Raw genomic sequence first — 26,672 nt, forward strand, 5'->3', positions numbered from 1 at the left:
GATCTGAAGATGCTCTGTAGCCTTCCCACTCTATGCAGGCTGGGGGGCTCCCCCCACTACCCTGGGCAACTGGTTCCCACTCCCTGGAGGCTGCACCAGTAGCCACAACAGAGAGTACACCTTTTATTGAGCATTTCTGGCTGGCATGAGGAGGTAAGTCAATTACCTTCCCCCATTAGTTGCTGCCTGTCAGCTCTGCAGAAAGGCATTTAGTTTCACTTCTATTCTCTGACAGAGAATTCCCTGCAGGGGGACATAGGACACAGCTTCTTCTGTCCCTTTCCCTCTTGCGCCTGTGACCAAATTTTTACCTTCCTTTCCGGGTTCTCTGGACATTTCCCAGGGATCTTTCTTGCCACTATCTGGTGCTGCACCTTTTTCAGCAGCAGCTTGCAATGCTGCCCAACATCAAGACCTTCCTCCAGGGGCCATTGAGGATGATACCTCCATACTGTTATCCAATCCCTCTCTGGGATCTCAATATGGTACTTCCGTACTGCAGGAGCAACCGTTTGAGCCATTGGATTCAATTCCATTACGTCTGCTGACTATTAAGGTAGTTTTTCTACTAGCCATCACTTTGGCTAGACAAATTTCAGAACTAGCAGTTCTATCCGGTTGGCCACCATTTTTGATTTTTCACAAGGACAATGCGGTGTTGAGACCTACCCCGGATTTTCTTCCTAAAGTGGTGTTAGAATTCCATCTTAACCAGGACCTGGTGGTTCCTTCATTTTGTCCTGAAGCAAAGACAAAGTTGGAACAGAAGTTACACAACCTAGATGTGGTTCGTTTTCTCAGAACATACACCAGGACTACCAAGAGCATAAGGAAGGTGGGCAACCTCTTTTTCTTACCAGAAGGACCACAGAAAGGCCTTAAGGCATCTAAGGCCACCATTGCAAGATGGATTAGGTCAGCAATCTTGAAGGCCTATGAGGTTCGAGGTAAGGCCACACCCTTCTGGGTTCGAGCTTATTCTACTCGTTCGCTCAGTACATATTGGGCGGTTCGCCACCAGGCTTCAGCAGAACAGGTCTGTAGGACTGCAGTGTGGTCATCCACACACACCTTTTCCAAATTCTACAAGGTGCATTCATTCGCCTCAGCTGAAGCGAGCTTCGGGAGGAAAGTGTTGCAGGTGGTTATTCCCTGAACACTAGGGGTAAAAAGTCCCAACCTCATGTGTAGCTTTGGGATGTCCCCATGGTGCCTGTGTTCCCCAATCTAGGCAAGAGAAAAATAGATTTTTGTACTTACCGTTAAATCCTTTTCTCTTGTCCTACATTGGGGAACACAGGCCTTCCCTCCCTGTATTGGTTCACGTTAGCATTGATCAGTTAATATCTTATATCATTGTTATTGTTCAAATACCAAGTTCAAACAGCAGGTGGTTCATACACTGCTTAGCTTGCATTGGGAAGGTGCTCCTTCTCTTCACATAGGCAATTGGTAGGGCTCGTCATCTTATCTCAGGAGTGACACTCTCCCCTCCATAGCTTCATCCCACGTGGTGGCGTGTAGTGTCCATATGGCCCCAAGTCCAGATGGGCCCCCACTGCTGACGGGATCTGAGGGGACCTTTTTCGCCTGCCCCTGCAGCTTCTGGGTCACGATGCACCTGCACAGGAGACGCCAGGTATTTCCCGTGCTACTGGCCCCAAACACCGCTAATTGCAACCCCTCTCCCGGAGCCTCTTGGAACAGTCCATTCCCTGGCACTAAAGTCATCTGACACTCTGGCACTGGGATAGAACTTGATCTAGCATAAGTAACGCCTGGCAGGGCAGCACCTGCCACTACTAACATGCTTTAGCCAGGGACACCCCTAGAACTACTGCCCCTTAGCTATGGGTCTGTACTATGGGGATTGTATCTAGGAGTGAGTCTGGCACTACAGGAGTTATATGTGTCACTGTCAATGTGGGGTGCAGCGATTACGTTGGGAACTGGGATTTCGAAAGCAGAAATTTTATAAAGGACCGTGTTTGTAAAATAAAATTGTCCAGGAGACAATGTCTCTCCCCAGGAAATGACAAACTTCTGAAGAGAGGCATTATGGGGGATGTAGTTTTTAGCCATACAATTTGAATAACTCATGATGATGTCACAAGCACATTGAACACTCCTACTCTGGAGGACTTTTGAAACAAACAGATGAATGCAGCTAGCTTTATGGATCACAAAACAGGTAAAATCATATTTAAAGATTAAGAGGTGGTATCCCCCAAACTACTAGATACATTCTCTCATGCATCCACGAGGGGAAAATTGCCCTTCTCATGTTACAATGCAATAATTACGCTAATACTTAAAAAAGGGAAAGACCCGTATTCATGTGATTCCTATAGGCCTATATCGCTGATTAACACCGACACTAAATTACTGGCGAATAGGTTAATTAAGGTTATTACATCACTCATTCATCCGGATCAGACAGGCTTTATGTCTCACAAGACCACGGCCATTAATTTGAGAAGATTTATACATATTCAACTAGCCAATCAACAACAATCCAACGGAGCGGTTGCCTCGCTGGATATAACAAAGGCCTTTGACTCGGTCAGTTGGCAATACCTCTGGCAGGCACTTGAGAAATTTGGGTTTGGACTGAACTTTATCTCATGGATAAAACTGTTATATAAGAACCCCACAGCTCAAATACCAGTAAACAACACTTTATCAGGGGTATTCAACTTGGGCAGAGGAACTAGACAGGGTTGCCCCTTGTCGCCCCTGTTATTTGCCCTAGCTATCGAGCCGCTGGCAGCAACTCTGAGACGAACTCCCTTGGTTAAAGGTATATCAATTGGTAAAGTAGATGAAAAAGTGGCTTTATATGCAGATGATGTACTACTTTTCCTTGCAGATGCCGGCCCTTCTTTAAGGGCAGCATTAGAAGTGTAAGAAAGACTTGGCGCAATAAGTGGCCTACAGGTGAATAAGAACAAATCGATACTATTTCCCCTGGGGAATCAGGTTGTTATAGAAGAGACCTCGACACTCACTGTAGTAACTAAATTCCGCTACTTGGGGATCATTATTACATCCTTATATGTAGCTGAAAATTTGGAACCCATCCTAACAAGGTTCAAAACAGCAATTCCACACTGGATTAAACTACCACTAACTTTGTGGGGTAGAGTCAATCTATTCAAAATGCTGTTTTTACCTAGATTCTTGTACCCGTTATGGAACTCACCTCTCTATATCACTAACCTTTTCTTTAAAAAAATCAATAGTGATCTAATCTCCTTCATATGGGCCAACAAGACCGCAAGAATGTCATGGTCTACTCTAACTGCCCCTACAGACAAAGGAGGGCTCGCCCTCCCCCATTTGCAGCATTATTATTTTGCCTCCCAATTATCCTACATTCACAACTGGTTGAACCCAGATGACTCTTTAACTGCTGTACATGCCTCAATTCTGGGATCTCTGGAGGCTATATGTAACTCTCCCTATAGGCGACTATGTGACCTCCCTCAGTTGCCAGGAGTAATTATTACCCCCATTAAAGTATGGGCAAGGCTACAACCTAAAGCAGGGACCCCGATACCTAATGTTTCTGGCAAAACTCCTCTTTGGAGAAATTCTAACTTGCCCCATATGAAGAATCTAACAGACTTTAATTACTGGCCACAAATGGGTATAAGACACATTGAGGATTTGATTATAGAGGATAGCTTTGTCTTCCTGGAGCAATTAAACGCCAAACTGAATCGTCAAGATATACAATTCCGATACTTTCAACTGAGACATGCATTTCATGCGCAGTTCAGTTCTTTTCAAATTACACCCACATTGCTGGGGTGGGAAGCCAGACTTTGGACTCCAGACCCCAACAAACAGCTATCTCAGCTCTACAATATAATCCTCTCAATTTTCCCCATTCAACAAAGCCAAACAAAAATGGCAGTCACTTATTCCTTCTCTAGAGGAGGACCAATGGGAAGAGGCTATAGATAACCTATACCCCTGCTTAATATCACTCAGGGACAGAATGATTCAATTTAAAATGATTCACCAAATTTATATTACCCCATTGAGGCTCAAAGCCATGGGTAGACTCAGGGCCGCCATCAGGGGGGGACAGCGGGGACAAGTGTACCGGGCCCGGGCATGAAGGGGGGCCCGGCAGCGCTGCATTTCTTGAAGATCCGGGCCCCCCTTACGAGCGCCCGAGCCGTACGTCTTGCCTCTTGCGTGCAGAATGCGGAAGTGCCGAAAAGCCGAAGCCGATGCGCCGAAAAGACCCGAAGTCACGGAAAAAGCCAAAGTCACGAAGCGCCGAAAAGATCCGAAGTCACGAAAACAGCCGAAGCCGAAGTCCTGAAGCAGCGCAAAGACCCGAAGTCACGAAAACAGCCGAAATTGAAGTCCTGAAGCAGCGCAAAGACCCGAAGTCACGAAAGGAGGCGAAGTTGAAGTACTGAAGCCATGAGTTCAATCCTACTGAACACCAGTTTGTGGTTTTTTTTTTTTTAATCCCCTGGCCACCAATGTATTATTTTAATATTCTATAGGCCCCTGCCACCAATCTTTTTTTTAAAACTTTTTTTTTGGGGCCCCAATTTTTTTTTTAACTCGTAAGGGGCCCCTTGCCACCATTGTATTTTTTTTTGTTTTTTTTAAAAAAAATATTAATTTTCTTTTTGGTGGCCCCAAATTTTTTTAACTTGTAAGGGGGCCCCTGCCACCAGTTTTTTTTTGTTTTTTTCAAAAAAAAATTTTTTTTCACATTTTTTTGGGGGGCCCCAATTTGTTTTTAACTTATAAGGGGGCCCCTGCCGCCAATGTTTTTTTTTTTTTTCAAAAAATTTTTTTTTTCAAATTTTTTTTTGGGGCCCCAATTTGTTTTTAACTTATAAGGGGGCCCCTGCCACCAATGTTTTTTTTTTTTTTTCAAAAAAAAAATTTTTTTTCAAATTTTTTTTTGGGGCCCCAATTTGTTTTTAACTTATAAGGGGGCCCCTGCCACCAATGTTTGTTTATTTTTTAGTTTTTTTAAAAAAAAAATTTTTTGGGGCCCCAATTTGTTTTTAACTTATAAGGGGGCCCCTGCCACCAATGTTTGTTTATTTTTTTAGTTTTTTTAATTTTTTTTTTTTGGGGCCCCAATTTTTTATAAGGGGGCCCTGACCATCAATAGCTTTTTACAACTTGTGTGGGGGGGGGGTTACTTTTTTAGCGCTGATGTCTGTGTGGTCTTTTAACTGCGATGTGGAGTGGGCGGAATATGGGGTGGAGCTTGGTCGTCAGTGTGGGCGGGGCCCAGGGGGCCCCAAAAATTTTGTTGTACGGGGCCCCGTGATTTCTAATGGCGGCCCTGGGTAGACTAGACGGAGCCACCTGTGTATAGTGTGGCAGGATGAAGCTGGTTTCCTCCATTTGATATGGGACTGCCCTCGAGTAGCAGCATACTGGGCAGAAGTCATACAATACACCAATGTCTTCCTCTCCTTCCCAGGAATAAAGTCCCCGGAGTTTTGCCTATTAGGTGTCATAGATGAGGTAGTGCCCTTACAGAAATCCAGAACACTTCTAAGGTCGATCCTTTTCTACACAAAAAAACTAGTAATTATGAAATGGATGAGCCCTAACCCTCCCTCACTGCAGCAATGGATTGACTTAATCAATGGTACATTACCCTTAATTAAACTGACGTACAATGCTAGGGGAACACCTGGGAAATTTGGGAAAATATGGGACCCTTGGATAGACATCAACCCCCATGCATCCCTTCCGGATGATTGATTTATAAGAAGTACTCTGAAATAATTGAGGTTATTTGCTAATTATTTCTTCAAACCATCACTATACATATAAATACTTGTAAACAAAGCTGAATAAGTGTAAAGCATATATGTGCTGTTTATTGTTTGTTTTTTGTTTAAAATGCAAAATAAAAACCTTCATATTATTTTACATATAAAGGCCAGTGTACTGAAGATTTTTTTGTGAACCCGGAGTTCCCCTTTAAATAAACCCAGTAGGATTGTGTTGCCTCCTTTAAGGCTGAATTGTGTCTTAGTTTGGATCAAGTACAAGAGACTGTTTTAATAATACAGAGAAATAGGAAATTGTTTATTTGATTATAACAGAGTCTATGGGAGATGGCCTTTCTGTAATTAAGAGCTTTCCAGATAACAGGTTTCCAGATCTCATACCTGCATACTACCCCTTTAGATTAACTTGGGCTACAGGGCACAATTCAATGGTTTTATTTATTAAATATATATATAAACAGGGAGCAAAGATCATCTATGACCCGCTATCAAATAAAACATAAATAAAACAGGACATATGTTGCCAAGGAATTATTTGGCGCTTATAGAAATGTTCAGTCATATCCAGTTATTGTCTCTGGAGTATATTTACATTTTAAACCGTCTCACAGCTCTTGTTCCTAAGTAGCAATACCAGATTGTTACATGGAAGTTTCCCGTTATGAAATAAGCTACCCATTATAGGACTCCCCAAAAGAGAATCACTTGGGAATTGCTGTTCCCTTTTACCATGAAGACACTGGAGCTCTGCTAAGAGTATGTGGAATTCTATTCCCACCCACTTCTCTTTGGGGGCTGCATAAACATATAGACAGGGCACCATATTGTATTAAAAATGCATTTTTCTCAGCCATACTTTCCTACTGAACCAGCACCCATTGTAATTCATCACATACTGTTAGGGGCACATTTACTAAGCTCGAGTGAAGGATTAGAATGAAAACTACTTTGAATTTCGAAGGTTTTTTTTGGCTACTTCGACCATCGAATTGGCTACTTCGACCTTCGACTACAACTTCGAATCGAACGATTCGAACTAAAAATCGTTCGACCATTCGATAGTCGAAGTACTGTCTCTTTAAAAAAAACTTTGACTACCTACTTCGCCAATTAAAACCTACCGAGCACCAATGTAAGCCTATGGGGAAGGTCCCCATAAGCATTCCTAGCTTTTTTTGATCGAAGGAAAATCGTTCGATCGATGGATTAAAATCCTTCGAATCGTTCGATTAGAAGGATGTAATCGCTCGATCGACCGAAATGCGGTAAATCCTTCGACTTCGATATTCGAAGTCGAAGGATTTTACTTCGAGCGTTGAATATCGAGGGTTAATAAACTCTCGATATTCGACCAATAGTAAATGGGCCTCCCCGTGTTTGCACCCATCCTTTCTATAAATAAGCATTTGCTGAGCTCCATTGAATTTTTAGGAGGCTGCTGTACAGAGGGATGTGTAGCCCCCCTTTACACAAACACTCCATATATCCTGCAAACACTGACATGGGGGCGGAAGCCAAACCGCCCTCTTAACGCAGAGCAGCATTTTCTGGGCTTTCCCTTACATACTGGGTTCTCCATCACGTCATTGGATTCTCATCCTTTTGATCTCTGTCTCCATGACAACGGACCAAATGAATCATTCATATCAATGGGAAGACAAGAAGGGCTGGAAGTCTCAAAAGGTACAGTCTGGGGTGTGTGGGGAAAAATTAACTCCGACTCTAGCATTTATGGGGTCTGTAGGACTGATGGACATAGCCTATTTCTCTCATATATTTAACATTTCCACGAAAGTCTGCAAGTACCGTAGGTCTTGGTCAGTGTCGTGCACTGAGCATCCCTTGTGTGTGTATGTTGCTATCACTTATGTATAACATCTATTTTTTTTATATTAATTTTGCACTGGACTTCCTGCATTTAATAGCACCCTCACAATGTCTATGGGAGGAAGTTGCACATTAACCTTTTTTTCCCTTGTGTGCCTTTGTGTTTTTGCAGGTGAGCAGGTCTCCGCTTAGCAACTACAGGGCATGGCATGTAAGTGCTGATTACTCCCCTTTTTCTTACTGTATCAGCATGATTTCTCCAATGCTGCTAGTATCCACCTATATTGCCATCAGCGTACTGTTTCGCTGTGATTATTTGCATGTTATTTTTTCCTACTTGACATGTTTGTGCTCTGCTCTTTGTGTGATCAACTCTCCATCCTTCGTACAATACATCTTTGAATATCTTCTGTATATCAGAACAATCCGCTGTGTATGTATGTCCTGAGGTCCATGCTGATTACCCGGTGCCAGATATATAGATCTTAACATTAATTTGTGTTGTCAGTATTATATGACATTGTTTGGCTCTACAATGTAACATATATGTTACCATGTTGTTCTGCAGGCTAGATTCATATTGTACTATTTATTAGTATGTACAGGTATGGGATCCATTATACGTAGATCTGTTGTCCAGAAAGCTCTGTATTATGGAAAGGCCATCTCCCATCGACTCCATTTTAATCAAGTAATTCACATTTTTACAAATGATTCCCTTTTTCTCTGTAATAATAAAACCATACCTTGTAGTCATTCCCAACAAAGATATAATTAATCCTTATTGGAGGCAAAACAATCCTATTGGGTTTATTTAATGTTTAAGTGATTATTTAGCAGACGTAAGGTATTCAAAGTCAAAAGTAAACTTTATTGTCATCTCAGCAGTATACAAATACACAGTGAGACAAGATGACGTGGCTCCAGCTAGTACAAATATCAGAGTGTCTCTGAGGTAGAGCAGGTGTGTAAAGTACAAAAAGTGTAAAACAAAAGTTCAGTTCACAGTTCAGGTGTGTCTGGAATGTAGTGGGATGGCAGGCAGTGAGTTGAGGAGTCTGATAGCTTGTGGAAAAAAGCTTTTGCGCAGCCTGGTTGATGGTTTTTAATGCTGCGAAAGTGTCTGCTGGATGGGAGCAGCGTGGACAGTCCACTGTAGACTTTTCCAGTCAGCAGCGGTGGCACTACTGTACAAGACGGAGATGCAGCTCGTCAGGACGCTCTCTATGGTGCCCCTGTAGAACATTGTGAGGGTGGAAGGCAGAAGGCTTTCCCGTTTTAGTCGTCTCAGGAAGTGAAGAATCTGCTGAGCCTTTTTGGTGATGGAGGCGGTGTTGGTGGTCCAGGTAAGGTCATCTGAGATGGTCACTTTAGGCATTTGGTGGTGTTTACTGTCCGATTTATAGAAATTAGAAACAGACCAGGAACAGGCAGTACTTTAGTCTGCAAACACCCTTTATTGGTGTATTCTCACTCACGACATGTTTCGGGAGCTAGTCTTTTTTTCAAGTGAAGAAAAAATCCAACTTACACACATTAAGTAACAGTTGTAACCCCTCCCCTTTAGTGTTCCAGGTGATACCTATAATAACATGGATTAGTCCATCCCCTTGTTGCATACTGCATGTGATAATATATCCCATTGACAGGAGTACCATCGTAAAAATGTGAAAAAAGTCCCATAAAAATAGTCCATAAATACAGTCCAACCTTTAGGAATAAATACAATTAAATACTTTAGAAACTGCACAAAACCAAAAGTAAAAACATATGAGCACTGCAAATGAATGCCTGCCCATTGGCAGGGATCACCCTCGAATGTCGCACACTGCTATTTTCTAAAGACTCACTGCCTCAATAATAATAATAATAATTTCTCTACACTTACTTTTGCAGTGTTCTCTTTTTAGTTCTGTGACCTGCATAAAACAAAGATACATTAATAATTTGTTACAGAAAAATTTGTAACTAAGTTTGTCATTAAACCCTTTTGGTTTCATTGTATCTAGCTGCCTAATCCATTTATTTTCTTTTTGAAGTAACAACTTTACTCTATCCCCCCTCTGGGAGGTAGTTCAACCTTATCCAGGACTCTCCATCTTAATTGTGAAATATGGTGCTTAGCTTCAAAGAAATGTTTAGCTAGTAACGACTCATTCGGTTTTTTGGGGTCAAAATTTCTTATATATCCTTTATGTTCTCCTATACGCACTTTGACTGGTGGTGTTTACTGTCTCTACCATGGAGCCGTTGATGTTGAGTGGTCTGTGAGCAGGGCAAGTTCTCCTGAAGTCGACGATCATCTCTTTTGTTTTATCCACATTCAGTGACAGGTTGTTCTCACTGCACCAGACCGCCAGCTACTGAACCTCATCTCTGTACGCTGACTCGTCGTTGTGGCTGATGAGCCCCACCACAGTCGTGTCATCTCGAACTTGATGATGTGGTTTGAGCTGCATCTAGCTGTACAGTCATGTGTCGGCAATGTGAACAACAACGGGCTGAGAACACACCCTTGAGGAGCTCCTGTGCTCATTCTGATGGTGCTGGAAATGTTGTTGCAGATACGAACAGACTGAGGCCTCTCTGACAGAAAGTCCTAAATCCAGTTGCACAAAGAGGTGCAGTTACTACAATTTAGGCATGGAAAGGTCCCATATCTCGGTTTAGCCACAAACCGTGTATTATCATACGGTTTATGTAGCTCAGCCCTAATTAGGTGATTGGCAATATTTTTGCCTCTCTTATATACATAGTAATTAAGGTTGAAAAAGACACACGTCCATCAAGTTCAACATTTTAGTTTTTTTAGTCTGCCTAACTGCTAGTTGATCCAGAGGAAGGCAAAAAAATCGGAAGCCTCTCCAATTTGCCTCAGAGGGGGAAAAAAATCCTTCCTGACTCCAAAATGGCAATCTGACTAGTCCCTGGATCAACTTCTACTATGAGCTATCTCCCATAACCCTGTATTCCCTCACTTGCTAAAAAGAAATCCAACCTTCTTAAAGCTAATCCAACCCCTTCTTAAAGCTATGAGAACAAGGGGCTATATAGGTTGAATCTTTCTTTAGTAATGACCAATGTTTAGTAACAATTTTCTCTATATTTTTACTTAACAGGCCATAGTCAGAGAGCAATGGAATTCTTTCACTTTTTTTTCTTGTTAGCTGTTCCTCTCAGTAACTTATTATGGGGAATTAATAGTACTTCATTTCTTACGGCTTCTAAGTTGTGTCTATCATATCCACTAGCGGTAAATTTCGTGATTCGTTTTTCTGATGCTTAAAGAAATTTTATTTCATCTAAGGCAATTCTCCTGATTCCTGAATTGTCCTGAATTGTCCCTTGGGAATTCCTCTAATAGTACTGGGTGTGTGGTAACTGTCACTTATTAGGATGCTATTTCTTGGAATATTGGAACATGGCTTCTGAGAGGTAGGACTTGGAGAGTAGCAAAATAGGAACCAAATCTGGTTATGGTGAGAAGGGCTGAAAGGAGCCAAAAAGCCCTTAGCTAGCAATTACCGTAATGCAAAGTGATGCCTTCTGGAATCAGAAGCCATGTTCCAATATCTTGCACTAAAGAGTTCTAACAAGATGGAAACAGGCTGTCTGCAAGTTTGAATATATGGCTCTGAACTATTAGGCTGTATTTGTGCTATAAACCAGCGGTTCTGGATGCATAGTTGGCCAAAAGGACACAAAGGAGTGATTTGCATGTTTCGCTTATGATGCCTTATGGGAGAATCAAAACTCTAATTTATGGTATGTAGGCAGTGCTGTGTGTATGACATGAGACAAGTAAATACCTTCTGATTCCAGAAGGCATCACTTTGCATATAATTGCTAGCTAAGGGCTTTTTGGCTCCTTTCAGCCCTTCTCACCATAACAAGATTTGGTTTCTTATTTTCCATTTTCATTTGAAACCTTCACATCAAGATAGTTTATGGCGTGGTCAAATTTTTGCAGTGGCGCGCGCACTGTGCGTGCCGCCTGTGTTCCCCGTCTTCGCCCCCCCCCCTGCCAAAATCATCTTCTGCTGCCTATGCTCCTGTTACAAAAACGGTAAGTTCATGTTTTTTTACACACTTGCATGCACTTACACACACTTACAGTACATTTATACACTTACACACACACACCTCTGATGTCCATATTTAGGTTGTTTTTTCTTTGTACGTAAAAAATTGTGTGAGATAAATTCTGTAAACTGTAACATTTTTATACGATTTTCTGGAATGTTGTAAAAACCTCTACATTTAGAAAATCTTTGCAGTTTGGTGTAGAAAGATGTCCTTATCTTTCTTTGTTGGATTCATCAGAATGTGTACTTTCCAGACATATATGGTTTTGGGGGGTCTTTGCTGTTAGGAGGGTCTTGAGGCACATAATATTAAGTCAAAGGTCTATGTTCACAGAAGGCGAATCGGCAGCAGAGAAAACTCATATGCACTATTTTTTATTTGGGGTCCACACATGCCAGCTGCCTTGGTATATCTATGTCTATTGGACATCAAACTGTTCAGTAGACCGTTGGCATCAATATTTATGGTGTTTTACAATTGTATGTAAGAAATTAGGTGAGAGAAATGCAGCCAAATGTCACAAAAACCACTTCCATTAGCGTAGCTTTGCAGTATGGTAGTATGGAGTAAAAAGACCTAATTACCCACTTTTGATTTGTCAGAATTTCCAAAAATATATGGTTTTGGGTGGTCTTTGTGCTGTTAGAGTGTCTTGTGGCATATAATACAAAGTAGGGGGCTTTGTTCAGAGAAGGCGAATTAACAGGGGAGAAAATTCATATGCACTTATTTTTATTTGGGGGTCTGCACATGCCAGCTGACTTATATCTATGCAAATTGGGCATCAAACTGTTCAGTAGACCCAATATTAAGTGTGTTTTCCAATTTTATGTAAGAAATTGGGTTGAATTGGAGATAAATATGGCCAATTGCAATATTTTTAGGCATTTTCAGAAATGTAAAAAACGTTGCTTTTATCGCCAAATTTAGGAAAGGTTTGCGGCTTGGTGCTTTGGAGTAGAAAGACATGCATGCCCAATTTGGATTTGGGGGAATTTCCGAAAATATATGGTTTTCTGGGGTGAACGTACTTTTTTTTACCTTTGCCCCCTCCCAAAACTATGTAAATGTGTTGATTTTGCAGTACCTGAAATGACAGAAGAAATGGGGGTCTTGATTTTGGGGCCCCTATTTGGCATGTGCTTCAGTACACCTATACATATTGGCCTTGAAACTGTTCAGAGGACCCCAGGCTTTCATATTATGGTTGATTGGTCTTGATACCTAAAAATATGTGGGAAATACGATGCTGCAGGGTGGAAATATTGAGGTGATTTTTGGAAATGTCACCAAAATCATCAAATTTAGGAAAGGTTTGCAGCTTGGTACTTTGGAAGACAAAGACATGCATACCCAATTTGGATTCGGGGGGGGGATGTGTACTTTCCAAAAATACATGGTTTTCTGGGGTGAGCGTACTTTTTTTCTACATTTGCCACCCCGCAAAAAACTATATAAATGTGTTGATTTTGCAGAACCTGTAATCACAGACCATATGGGGGTCTCCATTTTGGGGCCCCTATATGCCACGTGCTTAGGTACACCTATACATATTGGGCATCAAACTGTTCAGAGGACCCCAGGCTTTCATATTTGGAGTGATTTGTCTTAATACCTAATAGTATGTGGTAAATACAATGGGGTGGAAGTTTTGAGGTGATTTTTGAAAATGTCCCTAAAATTTCCAAACTTAGGAAAGGTTTGCAGATTGGTGCTTTGGAGTAGAAAGACATGCATACCCAAATTGGATTCGGGGGAATTTGTACTTTCCAAAAATATATGGTTTTCTGGGGTGAATGTAGTTTTTTCTACCTTTGCCCCCCCCCAAAAAAATAATGTAAATTTGTTGATTTTGCAGCACCTGAAATGACAGACCATATGGGGGGTCTTCATTTTGGGGCCCCTATATGCCACGTGCTTAAGTACACCTATACATATTGGGCATCAAACTGTTCAGAGGACCCCAGGCTTTCAGATTTGAGGTGATTTATCTTGATACCTAATAGTATGTGGGAGATACGATGCTGCAGGGTGGACGTTTTGAGGTGATTTTTGGAAATGTCACCAAAATTGATAAATTTAGGAACTGTTTGTTTCTTGGTCCTTTGGAGTAGAAACATGCATACCCAATTTGGATTCAGGAGAATATGTACTTTCCGAAAATATATGGTTTTCTTAGTTGGTTTGGCCGGGCAAAACACAGAAGAAAAGTGGACAGCTGTTGTCTAATAAGAAGAATATACCTATTATGATATTTATTAACATATATTTAAGGAGTAAAATTAATCTGGCTGAATAGAAAGAAATCTAAAGAAAAGAGAAAGCTCAGTAAATAAGTAAACCAGTAAATAGTTGCTGAGTTAAAACCTTGCTGTTTTTGTTGCAGCAAGCATGGTATCCCTCACCCCCAACTCTGCCTCCAGATATAAGCAGAAAGTCTGCCAAGGCAGCTGGGGGGGTATTTATCTTGAAAAATGTAATCAATCAAATATATTAATACGGCCCAGGCTGCAGGGTCTGACAGGTTGAAGTCTTAAAATCATGGACATCACCAGATTCTTGGTTTCCTCCTTTTTAATGCTCTGCCAGGCCTATATTGCAGCGGCTTTCAGTTGTTGTTTGTTTGTGGGCCTTTCTGACTTCAACAAGTGAAATGCATGCTCAATTGGATTCAGATCAGGTGACTGACTTGGCCATTCAAGAATATTCCACTTCTTTGCTTTAATAAACTCCTGGGTTGCTTTGGCTGTATGTTTTGGGTCATTGTCCATCTGTATTATGAAACACCTCCCAATCAATTTGTAGCGAACATCGGAATAAAGTTCGCGAACATATTCGCGAACTTGCGTCAAAAATGCGAACGGTTCGCGAATGTCGCGAACCCCATAGACTTCAATGGGAAGGCGAATTTTAAAAGCTAGAAAAGACATTTCTGGCCAGAAAAATGATTTTAAAGTTGTTTAAAGGGTGCAACGACCTGGACAGTGGCATGCCAGAGGGGGATCAAGGGCAAAAATGTATCGGAAAAATACATTGTTGACACAGCGCTGCGTTTTGTGCTGTAAAGGGCAGAAATCACACTACATTTCTAAACCTGTGTAATAAAATGCTTTAAAACGTCCGGCGTCTACATGTAAAGGTTACAGCCTGTTCACACGCAAAGACGAAACGCGGCGCTTACTGCAACGCAAAAAAACGCAAAGAGCTTTAATGAATGATACCGTCAAGTGAGCAAATGATAGTTGTTAATTACTAGTTGAGCTTGTCACCTCCAGGATGTTCGTCCTGTTGGTGGCAATATTGCTGTAGTGGTGTGTTTAGCAGTCACCGTGCTTGTGCGCACGTGCACGGTAAGGCAGAGGTAATTCAATGTACAGTGAAGTGAACCAAAAAACACTGATTCTGCAGTGTGGGCCCAGTTTTGGTCTACTTTATTGATCACCTGCGGTGACCATAAAAGATGCGATTTTGCCACTGTTGCAGAACCCTGAAAAATTAGCATGTGTACTTTCCTGAAAAATTATGTTTTTTTTGTCGCAGCCACTGAACCAGAAGGCCAGAAACAATATGCCATATAAATGCTGAAATATTCATTTTTTTTGTCGCAGCCACTGCAGCACAGAGGCCAGAAAAAATATGCCATATAAATGCAAACAATATTAATTTTTTTTTGTCGCAGCCACTGCAGCACAGAGGCCAGGAAAAATATGCCATATAAATGCAAACAATATTAATTTTTTTTTGTCGCAGCCACTGCAGCACAGAGGCCAGAAAAAATATGCCATATAAATGCAAACAATATTAATTTTTTTTTGTCGCAGCCACTGCAGCACAGAGGCCAGGAAAAATATGCCATATAAATGCAAAACAATATTAATTTTTTTTTGTCGCAGCCACTGCAGCACAGAGGCCAGAAAAAATATGCCATATAAATGCAAACAATATTAATTTTTTTTTGTCGCAGCCACTGCAGCACAGAGGCCAGAAAAAATATGCCATATAAATGCTGAAAATATTCATTTATTTTTGTCGCAGCCACTGCAGCACAGAGGCCAGGAAAAATATGCCATATAAATGCTGAAAATATTCATTTATTTTTGTCGCAGCCACTGAAGCACAGAGGCCAGAAACAATATGCCATATAAATGCTGAAAATATTCATTTTTTTTGTCACAGCCACTGAAGCACAGAGGCCAGAAAAAATATGCCATATAAATGCTGAAAATATTCATTTATTTTTGTCGCAGCCACTGAAGCACAGAGGCCAGAAACAATATGCCATATAAATGCTGAAAATATTCATTTTTTTTTTGTCACAGCCACTGCAGCACAGAGGCCAGAAAAAATATGCCATACAAATGATGAAAATATTCATTTATTTTTGTCGCAGCCACTGAAGCACAGAGGCCAGAAACAATATGCCATATAAATGCTGAAAATATTCATTTTTTTTGTCACAGCCACTGAAGCACAGAGGCCAGAAACAATATGCCATATAAATGCTGAAAATATTCATTTTTTTTTGTCACAGCCACTGAAGCACAGAGGCCAGAAAAAAATATGCCATATAAATGCTGAAAATATTCATTTATTTTTGTCGCAGCCACTGAAGCACAGAGGCCAGAAAAAATATGCCATATAAATGCTGAAAATATTCATTTATTTTTGTCACAGCCACTGCAGCACAGAGGCCAGAAAAAATATGCCATACAAATGATGAAAATATTCATTTATTTTTGTCGCAGCCACTGAAGCACAGAGGCCAGAAACAATATGCCATATAAATGCTGAAAATATTCTTTTTTTTTTGTCGCAGCCACTGAAGCACAGAGGCCAGAAAAACTCAGGATTTACCTGGATTCAAATTAAACCAGTAGTGTTTGCACCCTAGTTTGTAACGGTGGTGGAGGGAGGAGGACGCTAAAGGACAGCTGTGTGTGGAGTCATGAGGCGTGCAGAGAAGGACAGCTGCATGGGGAGTCAGAAACTCAGAACAAGTCTTCCGGCGTGCAGTAACCCTCCGAGATCCACCCCTCATTCATTTTAATAAAGGTCAGGTAATCCACACTTTTGTGACCTGCGAACGGTTCGCGAATGTCGCGAACCCCATAGACTTCAATGGGAAGGCGAATTTTAAAAGCTAGAAAAGACATTTCTGGCCAGAAAAATGATTTTAAAGTTGTTTAAAGGGTGCAACGACCTGGACAGTGGCATGCCAGAGGGGGATCAAGGGCAAAAATGTATCGGAAAAATACATTGTTGACACAGCGCTGCGTTTTGTGCTGTAAAGGGCAGAAATCACACTACATTTCTAAACCTGTGTAATAAAATGCTTTAAAACGTCCGGCGTCTACATGTAAAGGTTACAGCCTGTTCACACGCAAAGACGAAACGCGGCGCTTACTGCAACGCAAAAAAACGCAAAGAGCTTTAATGAATGATACCGTCAAGTGAGCAAATGATAGTTGTTCTCTGCCAGAATTAAATCTGGTGTAACGTCCTCATCTCCTTCATCTTCTTCTGCCAATAATGGTTGCGCATCACTCAGTTCAAGAAACTCATGTGAAAATAACTCCTCTGACTCCAGTGAAGAAGGGGCGCCGGTGGTGGAGGAAGTGTTACGTGGGGTGGCCATAGCAGTGGAGGATGAGGATGTTGTGGTAAAGTTAGAAACGGTAGAGGATGGGGTGTGCTGTGTAAGCCAGTCAACTACCTCTTCAGCATTTTGGGAGTTCAGGGTCATTGCCTTTTTAAAACTGGGCAATTTCCTAGGGCCACAGGATAGCATAGCAGCACGGCCCCTAGTGCCTCTGCGTGGCGGCCTGCCTTTGCCTGGCATTATTTTTAAAACAAAAACAACAACAACAACTCAGGTGCTGTTTCTGGAGACGGTATTATTATTGATATTTAGACAGAATGTGAACAAGCTCACACAGCTAAGTGGCAGTGGTTTGAAGAACACACTGGGCAAATAATGCCTGCAAGGTCAACGTATACACTACAGAAGTGGTGGATACGGAATATATTATTGCTGCTTGAAAAACGTCACTCAGGTGGTGTTTCTGGAGACGGTATTATTATTGATATTTAGACAGAATGTGAACAAGCTCACACAGCTAAGTGGCAGTGGTTTGAAGAACACACTGGGCAAATAATGCCTGCAAGGTCAACGTATACACTACAGCAGTGGTGGATACGGAATATATTATTGCTGCTTGAAAAACGTCACTCAGGTGGTGTTTCTGGAGACGGTATTATTATTGATATTTAGACAGAATGTGAACAAGCTCACACAGCTAAGTGGCAGTGGTTTGAAGAACACACTGGGCAAATAATTCCTGCAAGGTCAACGTATACACTACAGCAGTGGTGGATACGGAATATATTATTGCTGCTTGAAAAACGTCACTCAGGTGGTGTTTCTGGAGACGGTATTATTATTGATATTTAGACAGAATGTGAACAAGCTCACACAGCTAAGTGGCAGTGGTTTGAAGAACACACTGGGCAAATAATGCCTGCAAGGTCAACGTATACACTACAGCAGTGGTGGATACGGAATATATTATTGCTGCTTGAAAAACGTCACTCAGGTGGTGTTTCTGGAGACGGTATTATTATTGATATTTAGACAGAATGTGAACAAGCTCACACAGCTAAGTGGCAGTGGTTTGAAGAACACACTGGGCAAATAATGCCTGCAAGGTCAACGTATACACTACAGCAGTGGTGGATACGGAATATATTATTGCTGCTTGAAAAACGTCACTCAGGTGGTGTTTCTGGAGACGGTATTATTATTGATATTTAGACAGAATGTGAACAAGCTCACACAGCTAAGTGGCAGTGGTTTGAAGAACACACTGGGCAAATAATGCCTGCAAGGTCAACGTATACACTACAGCAGTGGTGGATACGGAATATATTATTGCTGCTTGAAAAACGTCACTCAGGTGCTGTTTCTGGAGACGGTATTATTATTGATATTTAGACAGAATGTGAACAAGCTCACACAGCTAAGTGGCAGTGGTTTGAAGAACACACTGGGCAAATAATGCCTGCAAGGTCAACGTATACACTACAGCAGTGGTGGATACGGAATATATTATTGCTGCTTGAAAAACGTCACTCAGGTGCTGTTTCTGGAGACGGTATTATTATTGATATTTAGACAGAATGTGAACAAGCTCACACAGCTAAGTGGCAGTGGTTTGAAGAACACACTGGGCAAATAATGCCTGCAAGGTCAACGTATACACTACAGCAGTGGTGGATACGGAATATATTATTGCTGCTTGAAAAACGTCACTCAGGTGCTGTTTCTGGAGACGGTATTATTATTGATATTTAGACAGAATGTGAACAAGCTTACACAGCTAGATGGCAGTTGTTTGAAAATGAAGAACACACTGGGCAAATAATGCCTACAAGTGCACTACTATTGGTGCACTACTATGAAGAACAGCAAACAGCACTGTACACGTTAAAGAACAGTAAGATAAGTAAAATAAAAAAAAATTATATGTATATTAAAAAAAAAAAAAATTCTCGGGTTGGTGCTGCTGAACTACTAGGAGCAGCACAGTAGCACACCAGTCCCACTCCCCAACACTGCTAGACTAATAGCACTGGGCTCTTATAGTAGCAACTAGCAAAGTAAAAAAACAAAAAAGAAAATAAAAGCAGTCCTTACAAGGACTATTGGGTTATTACAGCAGTCAGCAGATGAGATCAGAAGAGATCAGTGCCCACAGCAGGCAGCTACATACAGAGCACTGCAGTAGAAGGTAGATTACTAGCCAGCAAAGCTACCTAACCTAAAATGTCCCTCAAATCCCTGCAGACTTCTGTCCCTCCAATACAGAGCAGTATCAAGTAGATTACTAGCCAGCAAACTTACTATCAACTGTCCCTCAAATCAGTGAAATCACTAACAGCTCTCTCCCTACACTAGCTCTTCCAAGCACACACAGGCAGAATGAAAAAACGCTGCAGGGCTTCAGTTTATATATGGAAGGGGAGTGGTCCAGGGGGTGTGGGGGTGGTCCAGGAGGGAGAGCTTCCTGATTGGCTGCCATTTATCTGCTGGTCTGGGGTGAGAGGGCAAAAAAAAGCGCCAGGTAAGGCGAACCCAAAATGGCGAACGTCGCGCGACGTTCGCGAACATTCGGCGAGCGCGAACAGTCGATGTTCGCGCGAACGAGTTCGCGACATCCCTAGATTTGAACAGACAGTATGTCTCTGAACACCTCAATTCATGTGGCTACTACTAAACACTAGTGTCCCAGTGCCACTGGCAGCTATACACGCCTTCTCCATAATTTTTTTTGCTATCATTATGGTAGAGGTTGATCTGGGTTTTATCTGTCCAAAGAATGTTTTTCCAGAAATGTGCTAGCTTTTTTAGATGTTTTGTTTTTTAGCAAAGTCCAATCTAGCCTTTCTATTCTTGATGTTTATGAGTGGCTTGCACCTTGCAGTGCACCCTCTGTATTTACTTTCATGCAGTCTTCTCTTTATGGTAGACTTGGATATCGATATGCCCACTGGAGAGTGTTGTTCACTTGTTTGGCTTTTGTGAAGGGGTTCCTCTTTACCATGGAAATGATTGTGCGATCATTCACCACTGTTGTCTTCCATGGATGTCCAGGTCTTTTTGCATTTCTGAGTTCACCAGTGCTTTCTTTCTTTCTAAGGATGTACCAAACTATAGATTTTGCCACTCCTAATATTGTTTTTTCTGTTTTTGCATCTTAAGCATGACATGTTTCACCTGTATGGAGAGCTCCTTTGACCGCATGTTGTCTGCTTACAGCAAAATCTTCAACATACAAGCACCCCCCCCAATCAACTCCAGGTCTTTTATCTTTTTCATTGATATTGACATAACAAAGGAATTGCCAACACCTGCCCATGAAGTAGCCTTTGAGTCAATTGTGCAATTGCTTTTGAGCCCCTGAAAGAGTTTTTTTGCAATCTTTTTGTTTAACCCACTGAATCAAAGCCGAAAGTCTGCAGTTCAAATTCAATGAGTTTTTTCATTTAAAATTCATTGTGGTAATGTACAGAACCAAAATTAGAAAAAAAGTTGCCTCTGTCCAAATATTTATGGACCTAACTGTAAATATAGTACTAGTAGCTTAGAAGTCAGCTTGGATTTCCACAACCTTTCTAAAAGAACACTTTGGAGACTTATAGGATCCTTATATTTTACTATAGGGGGGTATATTATATAATATATCTATATAAAATAAAGAGTTAACTAAGGTTGAAACAAGAAGTGCTTTTAACTGATTTTATACCATGCAGTATCAAGTACAGGTATGGGACCTGTTATGCAGAATTCTCAGGGTTTTCTGGATAACGGATCTTAAATTATGAATCTGTAATTTGGATCTCCATACCTTACATTTACTGAAAATAAAAATTAACCCAATAGGGTTGTTTTGCTTCCAGTAAGAATTAATTATATCTTAGTTTGGATCAAGTACAAGCTACTGTTTTATTATTACAGAGAAAAAGGAAATCATTTTTATAAATTTGAGTTATTTGATTATAACGGAGCCTATGGGAGATGGCTTCCCGTAATTAGGAGCTTTCTGGATAACAGGTTCTGGATATCTGAAGTTCAGTAAAGTATTTTAAAATGTATCACATGTTATAACTTGCTCTGCTTTTCCTCTAAGCAAACAATTTTGTTAATCATCTTTATGAAAGCATACCAGTCATACTCAAATAGTTATAGAACATATACTGTCTGTGGCATTTTATGTGCACTGCAATGTAAATAAATAATATGCAATGGTTTAGCAAAACAGCCCAGACTCACTCCTGCTCCCTTCACTGAGGGGCACATTTACTATGGGTCAAATATCGAGGGTTAATTAACCCTCGATATTCGACCGTCAAAGTAAAATCCTTCGACTTCGATTTAGTTCGAATCGTTCAATTTGAAGTCGTAGTCGAAGGTCGAAATAGCCAATTCGATGGTCGAAGTAGCCAAAAAAACACTTCTAAATTCGAAGTTTTTTTCATTAGAATCCTTCACTCGAGCTAAGTAAATGTGCCCCTGAGTGTCACAGACGGACTACAGAGGATTCAGTGTGCCCATACCCACGCAGAGTTCATCAAACTGCGATTATCCAAGACCAAAAAAGAAAAATTTGAAGGCACACTGTCTCATAAAGTAAAAACCACTGTTTATTGTAACATTAAGGGGGTTATTTACTAAAATTCCGAATTGATCTCATATTTTATTTAAAAAACCACAACCAACCTCCCATGCCCGATTTTAGCTTGTTTATTAATAAAGAAAACTTGATTTAATCGGATCACTGAAAAACTCGTTAAAATAGAGAGAAAAACTGAATCACGCAAATTTTTTCTGACTTTATCCCTGAAACACTTGAATTTTTTGAGTTTTTGTCCGAAAACCCTGAAAAAGTCAGATTTTTGAGCTAAACCCAATACAGACCAATACAACTTCATATTGACATAGGTGCCTCTCCCATTGACTTGTACAAGACCTTGACAGGTCTGAGATGGCGGATTTTTGGATTCTGGCTTTTGGCAGCATCGGGGTATAATAAATCTCTAAAATAATCTAGGATTTTTTTCCCTCTAAAAATAAGAGTTTTCTGTTGAAAAAAACTAAATTTTTTTCGAGATTTTAAAACCCTACCTTTAACAAAAAAAACAGGGGGCTGCTGGGAAAAAGACGCCTAACGTTTGGGGATCACCCCTTAATAGGCTATGATTAAAGGGTGTTCCGGAAACACGTTAGGTGTCCATTTCACAGAAGTCACCTGTTTTTTTAAAAGAGAATTCAAATTTTAGAACCCCCCCACTTTGATAAATCCTCAGTGGCTGCCCTCCGCTGGCCCCCCTCCCTGCCTCCCTGTTACCCCAGAATTGTGTCTCTTGTAAGATAACTGGCCGCACATGCAGAGTGAGCGGAGCTCGCGCACACCATCTCCTTTTCTTCGGTAAGTGAGCACCGTATTGGCTTATGCGCAGTTGGAGCAATCTTCCGGTTCGCGACAATTGCGAATGCGCCAGAAGTAATGGAAATTGCCCAAGGGATGGAAGAAGACCTGAAGATTACCAAAGAGAAGAAGATGGCACCTGTGAGCTCCGCTTCGCTGACTCTGCATGTGTGGTCAGTAATCCTACAGGGGACACAATTCTGGGGTAACACTTAGCAGGGAGGGGGGCCAGTGGGGACTTATCACAGTGGGAGGTTGAATTTTCCTTTAACGTTACAACAAACAGTGGTTTTTAGCTTATGACCTGGTGTGCCTTCAATTTTTTCTTTTGGTTTTAAATAAATGATATGGCCAAAAGACACCTGTCTGTCAAAAAGTATTCATATGAATTTGGTCCTTCCTCTGCTGCAACAGACCCTGCTGTTCTAGGAAGGCTGGAATATTGTTGGGATTAGCTTCCATTGAGTCATTAGTGATGTTGACTGTTGATATGTCTGCATGCAATTTCATTTCAGTGTTCCTGGGGCATCAGGGTGCACATAATGTTCTCAGACGTTATCCCCGTGCCAATAGTTTACTGGAGGAACTTCGACAAGGTACAATAGAACGTGAGTGTATGGAGGAGATATGCAGCTATGAGGAGGTTAAAGAAGTCTATGAAAGCAAGGAAAAAACGGTGAGAAGGTATATGTATCTCACAGCATGATGTATCCAATCTTTTATTTATGAATTCAAATTGCAACATTTGTGAATGATGAATTGTTACCCTGAAAGCTTTCAACTTCAATTAGTACCCAGCTCTCTGTAATTTGGGGAGGCCAATTAATTAAGGTTTGCATTTTAGTGGTATTTAAGCTTTTTGAAACAATGATTAAACTCTATGGGGTTGTGTAATACAATAACCTGGGCATACAGAAACCAATCGGGTATCATTTACTGGTCTCCTGTGTAAAAGCAGACAGCTTATTGGTTGCTGTGGTTTACTGCTCCTAGACAAACGTAGTGCCTTTTATTACACATGGAGGTGAAAAATATGAATATATCTAAAATTCGAGTTGTTGAGCCTCAAACCTCAAAGTCTGATTGGTTTAAAAAAAAAAGTCCAGTAGGAACAGCACAGCTCCCATTGACTATGACTATGGGATCTTGACTTTTTTTACTTAGAGAAGTTTCATATTAAGTTTTCTACACTTTATAAATCTTGAGTTTGTGGAGGCCTATGTATGAAAGGTTGGATTTTTGAGGTTTTTAAAACCACAACTAAACTCAAAATTCTAAAAATATGATTTCCATGGAATTTATTAAAAGATCTAAATAATAAAAGTATGGATGGTAAATAATGAACTGGAAGTCCGAAAAAGTTTAAAAATTTGTGTTTTTCGGACAATTCCTAGAGAAAATAAAATCCAAAAAACTCAAAGTCTGAATTGATTTAAAATGGTCCATTAAGATCAGTGCAGCTCCCATTGACTTCTATAGGACCTCAATAAGTTTTACATGATGAAGTTTTGTATTTGTGATTTTCGTGGATTTTACACTTAATATATCTCGTATTTTTAGAGCTTTTTATTGAGATGCCTGGAAAAAAAGAAATTTGTTAGTTAATGGGCACCTTAGAATTTTAGAGAAAAAAAAGAAAATCGAATGTTAGTAAATCAGCCCCTAACTCATATGATGTAATATGTCTGCTCATTAATATTATATTATATTATATTATATTATTCATCACAATAGGCAAGCACTTATGCACAGTAACCAATCAACGTAAGGGGTGTTAAAAATTAGGTAACAGTTGATTCCATATCATATATGAAAAGACCAGATGTATACCAAGGTTTATTAACAATCACGGCCATAATTGTAGTCATGATAGAATGAATAGTAGAAATACACTGGCACACACGGCAATTCAAACAGGGAAATCCCTTGTGTCTTTATTTGCAGAGAAGCAACGTTTCGGGGTGGTACCCCTTTGTACCACCCCGAAACGTTGCTTCTCTGCAAATAAAGACACAAGGGATTTCCCTGTTTGAATTGCCGTGTGTGCCAGTGTATTTCTACTATTTGACCTTGGGGAGGGTGCCGATCCCTCCAGCATTGAGCACCTGGCTATCCTGACTGAAGGCCTGGGTGTGCGAGCCGACATTTCTATCTTGATGATAGAATGAATGCAATAATTGAGCATATTGGTGTTATTCACATATTGGTGCTATTCACTTTTGTCCAAATACACTTCTTGCACCTTTGTGTATTTGCACGAATAGCAATGTGCCAGCCCAGTCTGGTCTTATGAATTTCATGCAAGTGCATCTATTGATACTTTATTGATTCAAGGAAACTCTGAAGGTACCACCACCACCCTGAACGAGCTGCATATTCTAGTATTGTCATTGCAGGCTGCATCAATAGTCAAGCTGACTTGCAATGAAAAATGCACATGCAAACTTCACTGCTGGAATTACGCTACACAACTGGATATACAGTGGGTATCTCCCTCTGTTAGTTTAGTGTAATCATAGTCATATAAGTAAAGCTGGAATGCAAATGTGTTGGTTCCAGTGTTCCATGGAAAGCCTGTAAGCAATCACTTAGATAAGGGGACTTGAATGGGAGGAATTATGCAAATGCAAAAAAAGATTAAAAAGAAGGTTACGGGTCAGAACAAACGTCAGATTCAGGGAGATTAGTTGCCTGGCGACAAACCTCCTCTTCTTCAGGGTAAGTAATCTCCCAGAACTGCCTCCCGCCGGCTAGAATGTAAATCGCCGGAGTTGCCGAAGTTGCCTCACGAGGAAAACTAATCTGATCTGAACGTGTGCCCTGACCCTTAGAAGAAAACCAAGGTGCTTGAATAATGATCGATTGTACCAACATGGTCTACCATACGGAAGGTGGTGGAAGTATCACAGATGACAGACATAACAGTAAACAAGTGGCTAATTCATATGGCTGAGAGTAACATCATTTATCTGTACTTATTAAGTATGTATTCTGAATTTAAATTTTTTTTTGTTAAAACCAAGTTTAAAAAGTGGAACAGTTTAATATAAATTTTTAATATGTTTATATTCTTTTATATCTTCTGCAGATGGAGTTCTGGAGAAGCTATATGAACTCTTTGTATTCAGTTCGGGACCCTTCTCAGTGGCCACAGCGCACCGATTCTGTGTTTGTGGCCCTTCCACTTTTGGGATTGGCATTTCTCATCATCATGGTCCTTTTTGTCATCTGGAGGTGTCAGTTACACAAGTTTTCAGGCCACCCTCCAACCTACACTTCTCAGAACTGCTATCTACAGAGCCATTCTGCCAGATCAATTCCCAGAGTCATCATATACCGTGAGACTGCACCAATGGTGCACCAACAGGACCCACCGAACAATAGGACAACAACATATTCTGAAGACATTGTTTTTCCACCTCAGCATCTTCTACCCAGACTTTCCACCTGTGCTCCTCCTCCCTGTTATGAAGAAGTGACAGGAACTCAAGGAGAAGAAGAGAGGTCTGGAGTCCACTGCTGTGATCCACCACCGAAATACGAGGAGATTGTTGAAGGGTTGTAAATTAAAGAGTAATTAAATGGGGGGGGGGTCTTGCCTTAATCCTGTTATATTAACCACTCTTGTTTTGAAGTCTATGACTGGAAGATGAAAAGTCTATTTATCTCACAGAGACACTACAAAATAATAATAATAAATACTCTCTATGTAACCACAAGTTACACTTCACTTCTATGCTTAAAAAGTGACCATAAGCAATTTTGGCATTGGACTTTTTAAACTGAATTTTATGTTGTGGCCAGCTCTAGAGATAAGAATGGCAAAATGCCAACATTTTGGCAAAACAGATAACAGGTGAATCTGCTGTAGGGACAAAATGGAAGTTGTACTTGTTCGAATTACTATAAATTTAACAGCCCAATCAGTAAAAACCTTGCATTCCATCTATGGACAGTCTCATCTATCTCATTTATGCACAAAAGT

At 40.7% G+C, this 26,672-nt stretch overlaps 1 protein-coding gene across 4 annotated transcripts; it reads left to right on the plus strand.

The window, feature by feature from the left end:
- Positions 1 to 7,222: 7,222 nt before the first annotated feature.
- Positions 7,223 to 26,400, plus strand: prrg3.L (proline rich Gla (G-carboxyglutamic acid) 3 (transmembrane) L homeolog). 4 transcript variants are annotated; one of them, NM_001092685.1, is given in 4 exon segments: positions 7,248 to 7,472; positions 7,789 to 7,827; positions 23,203 to 23,363; positions 25,776 to 26,400. In NM_001092685.1, coding segments are annotated over 3 exon segments (645 nt in total). In that variant the 5' UTR covers positions 7,248 to 7,472; positions 7,789 to 7,820; the 3' UTR covers positions 26,253 to 26,400.
- The last annotated feature ends 272 nt before the right edge of the window (positions 26,401 to 26,672 follow it).

The sequence above is a fragment of the Xenopus laevis genome, chromosome 8L, assembly GCF_017654675.1.
Source record: "Xenopus laevis strain J_2021 chromosome 8L, Xenopus_laevis_v10.1, whole genome shotgun sequence".
Lineage (NCBI taxonomy): Eukaryota > Metazoa > Chordata > Amphibia > Anura > Pipidae > Xenopus > Xenopus laevis.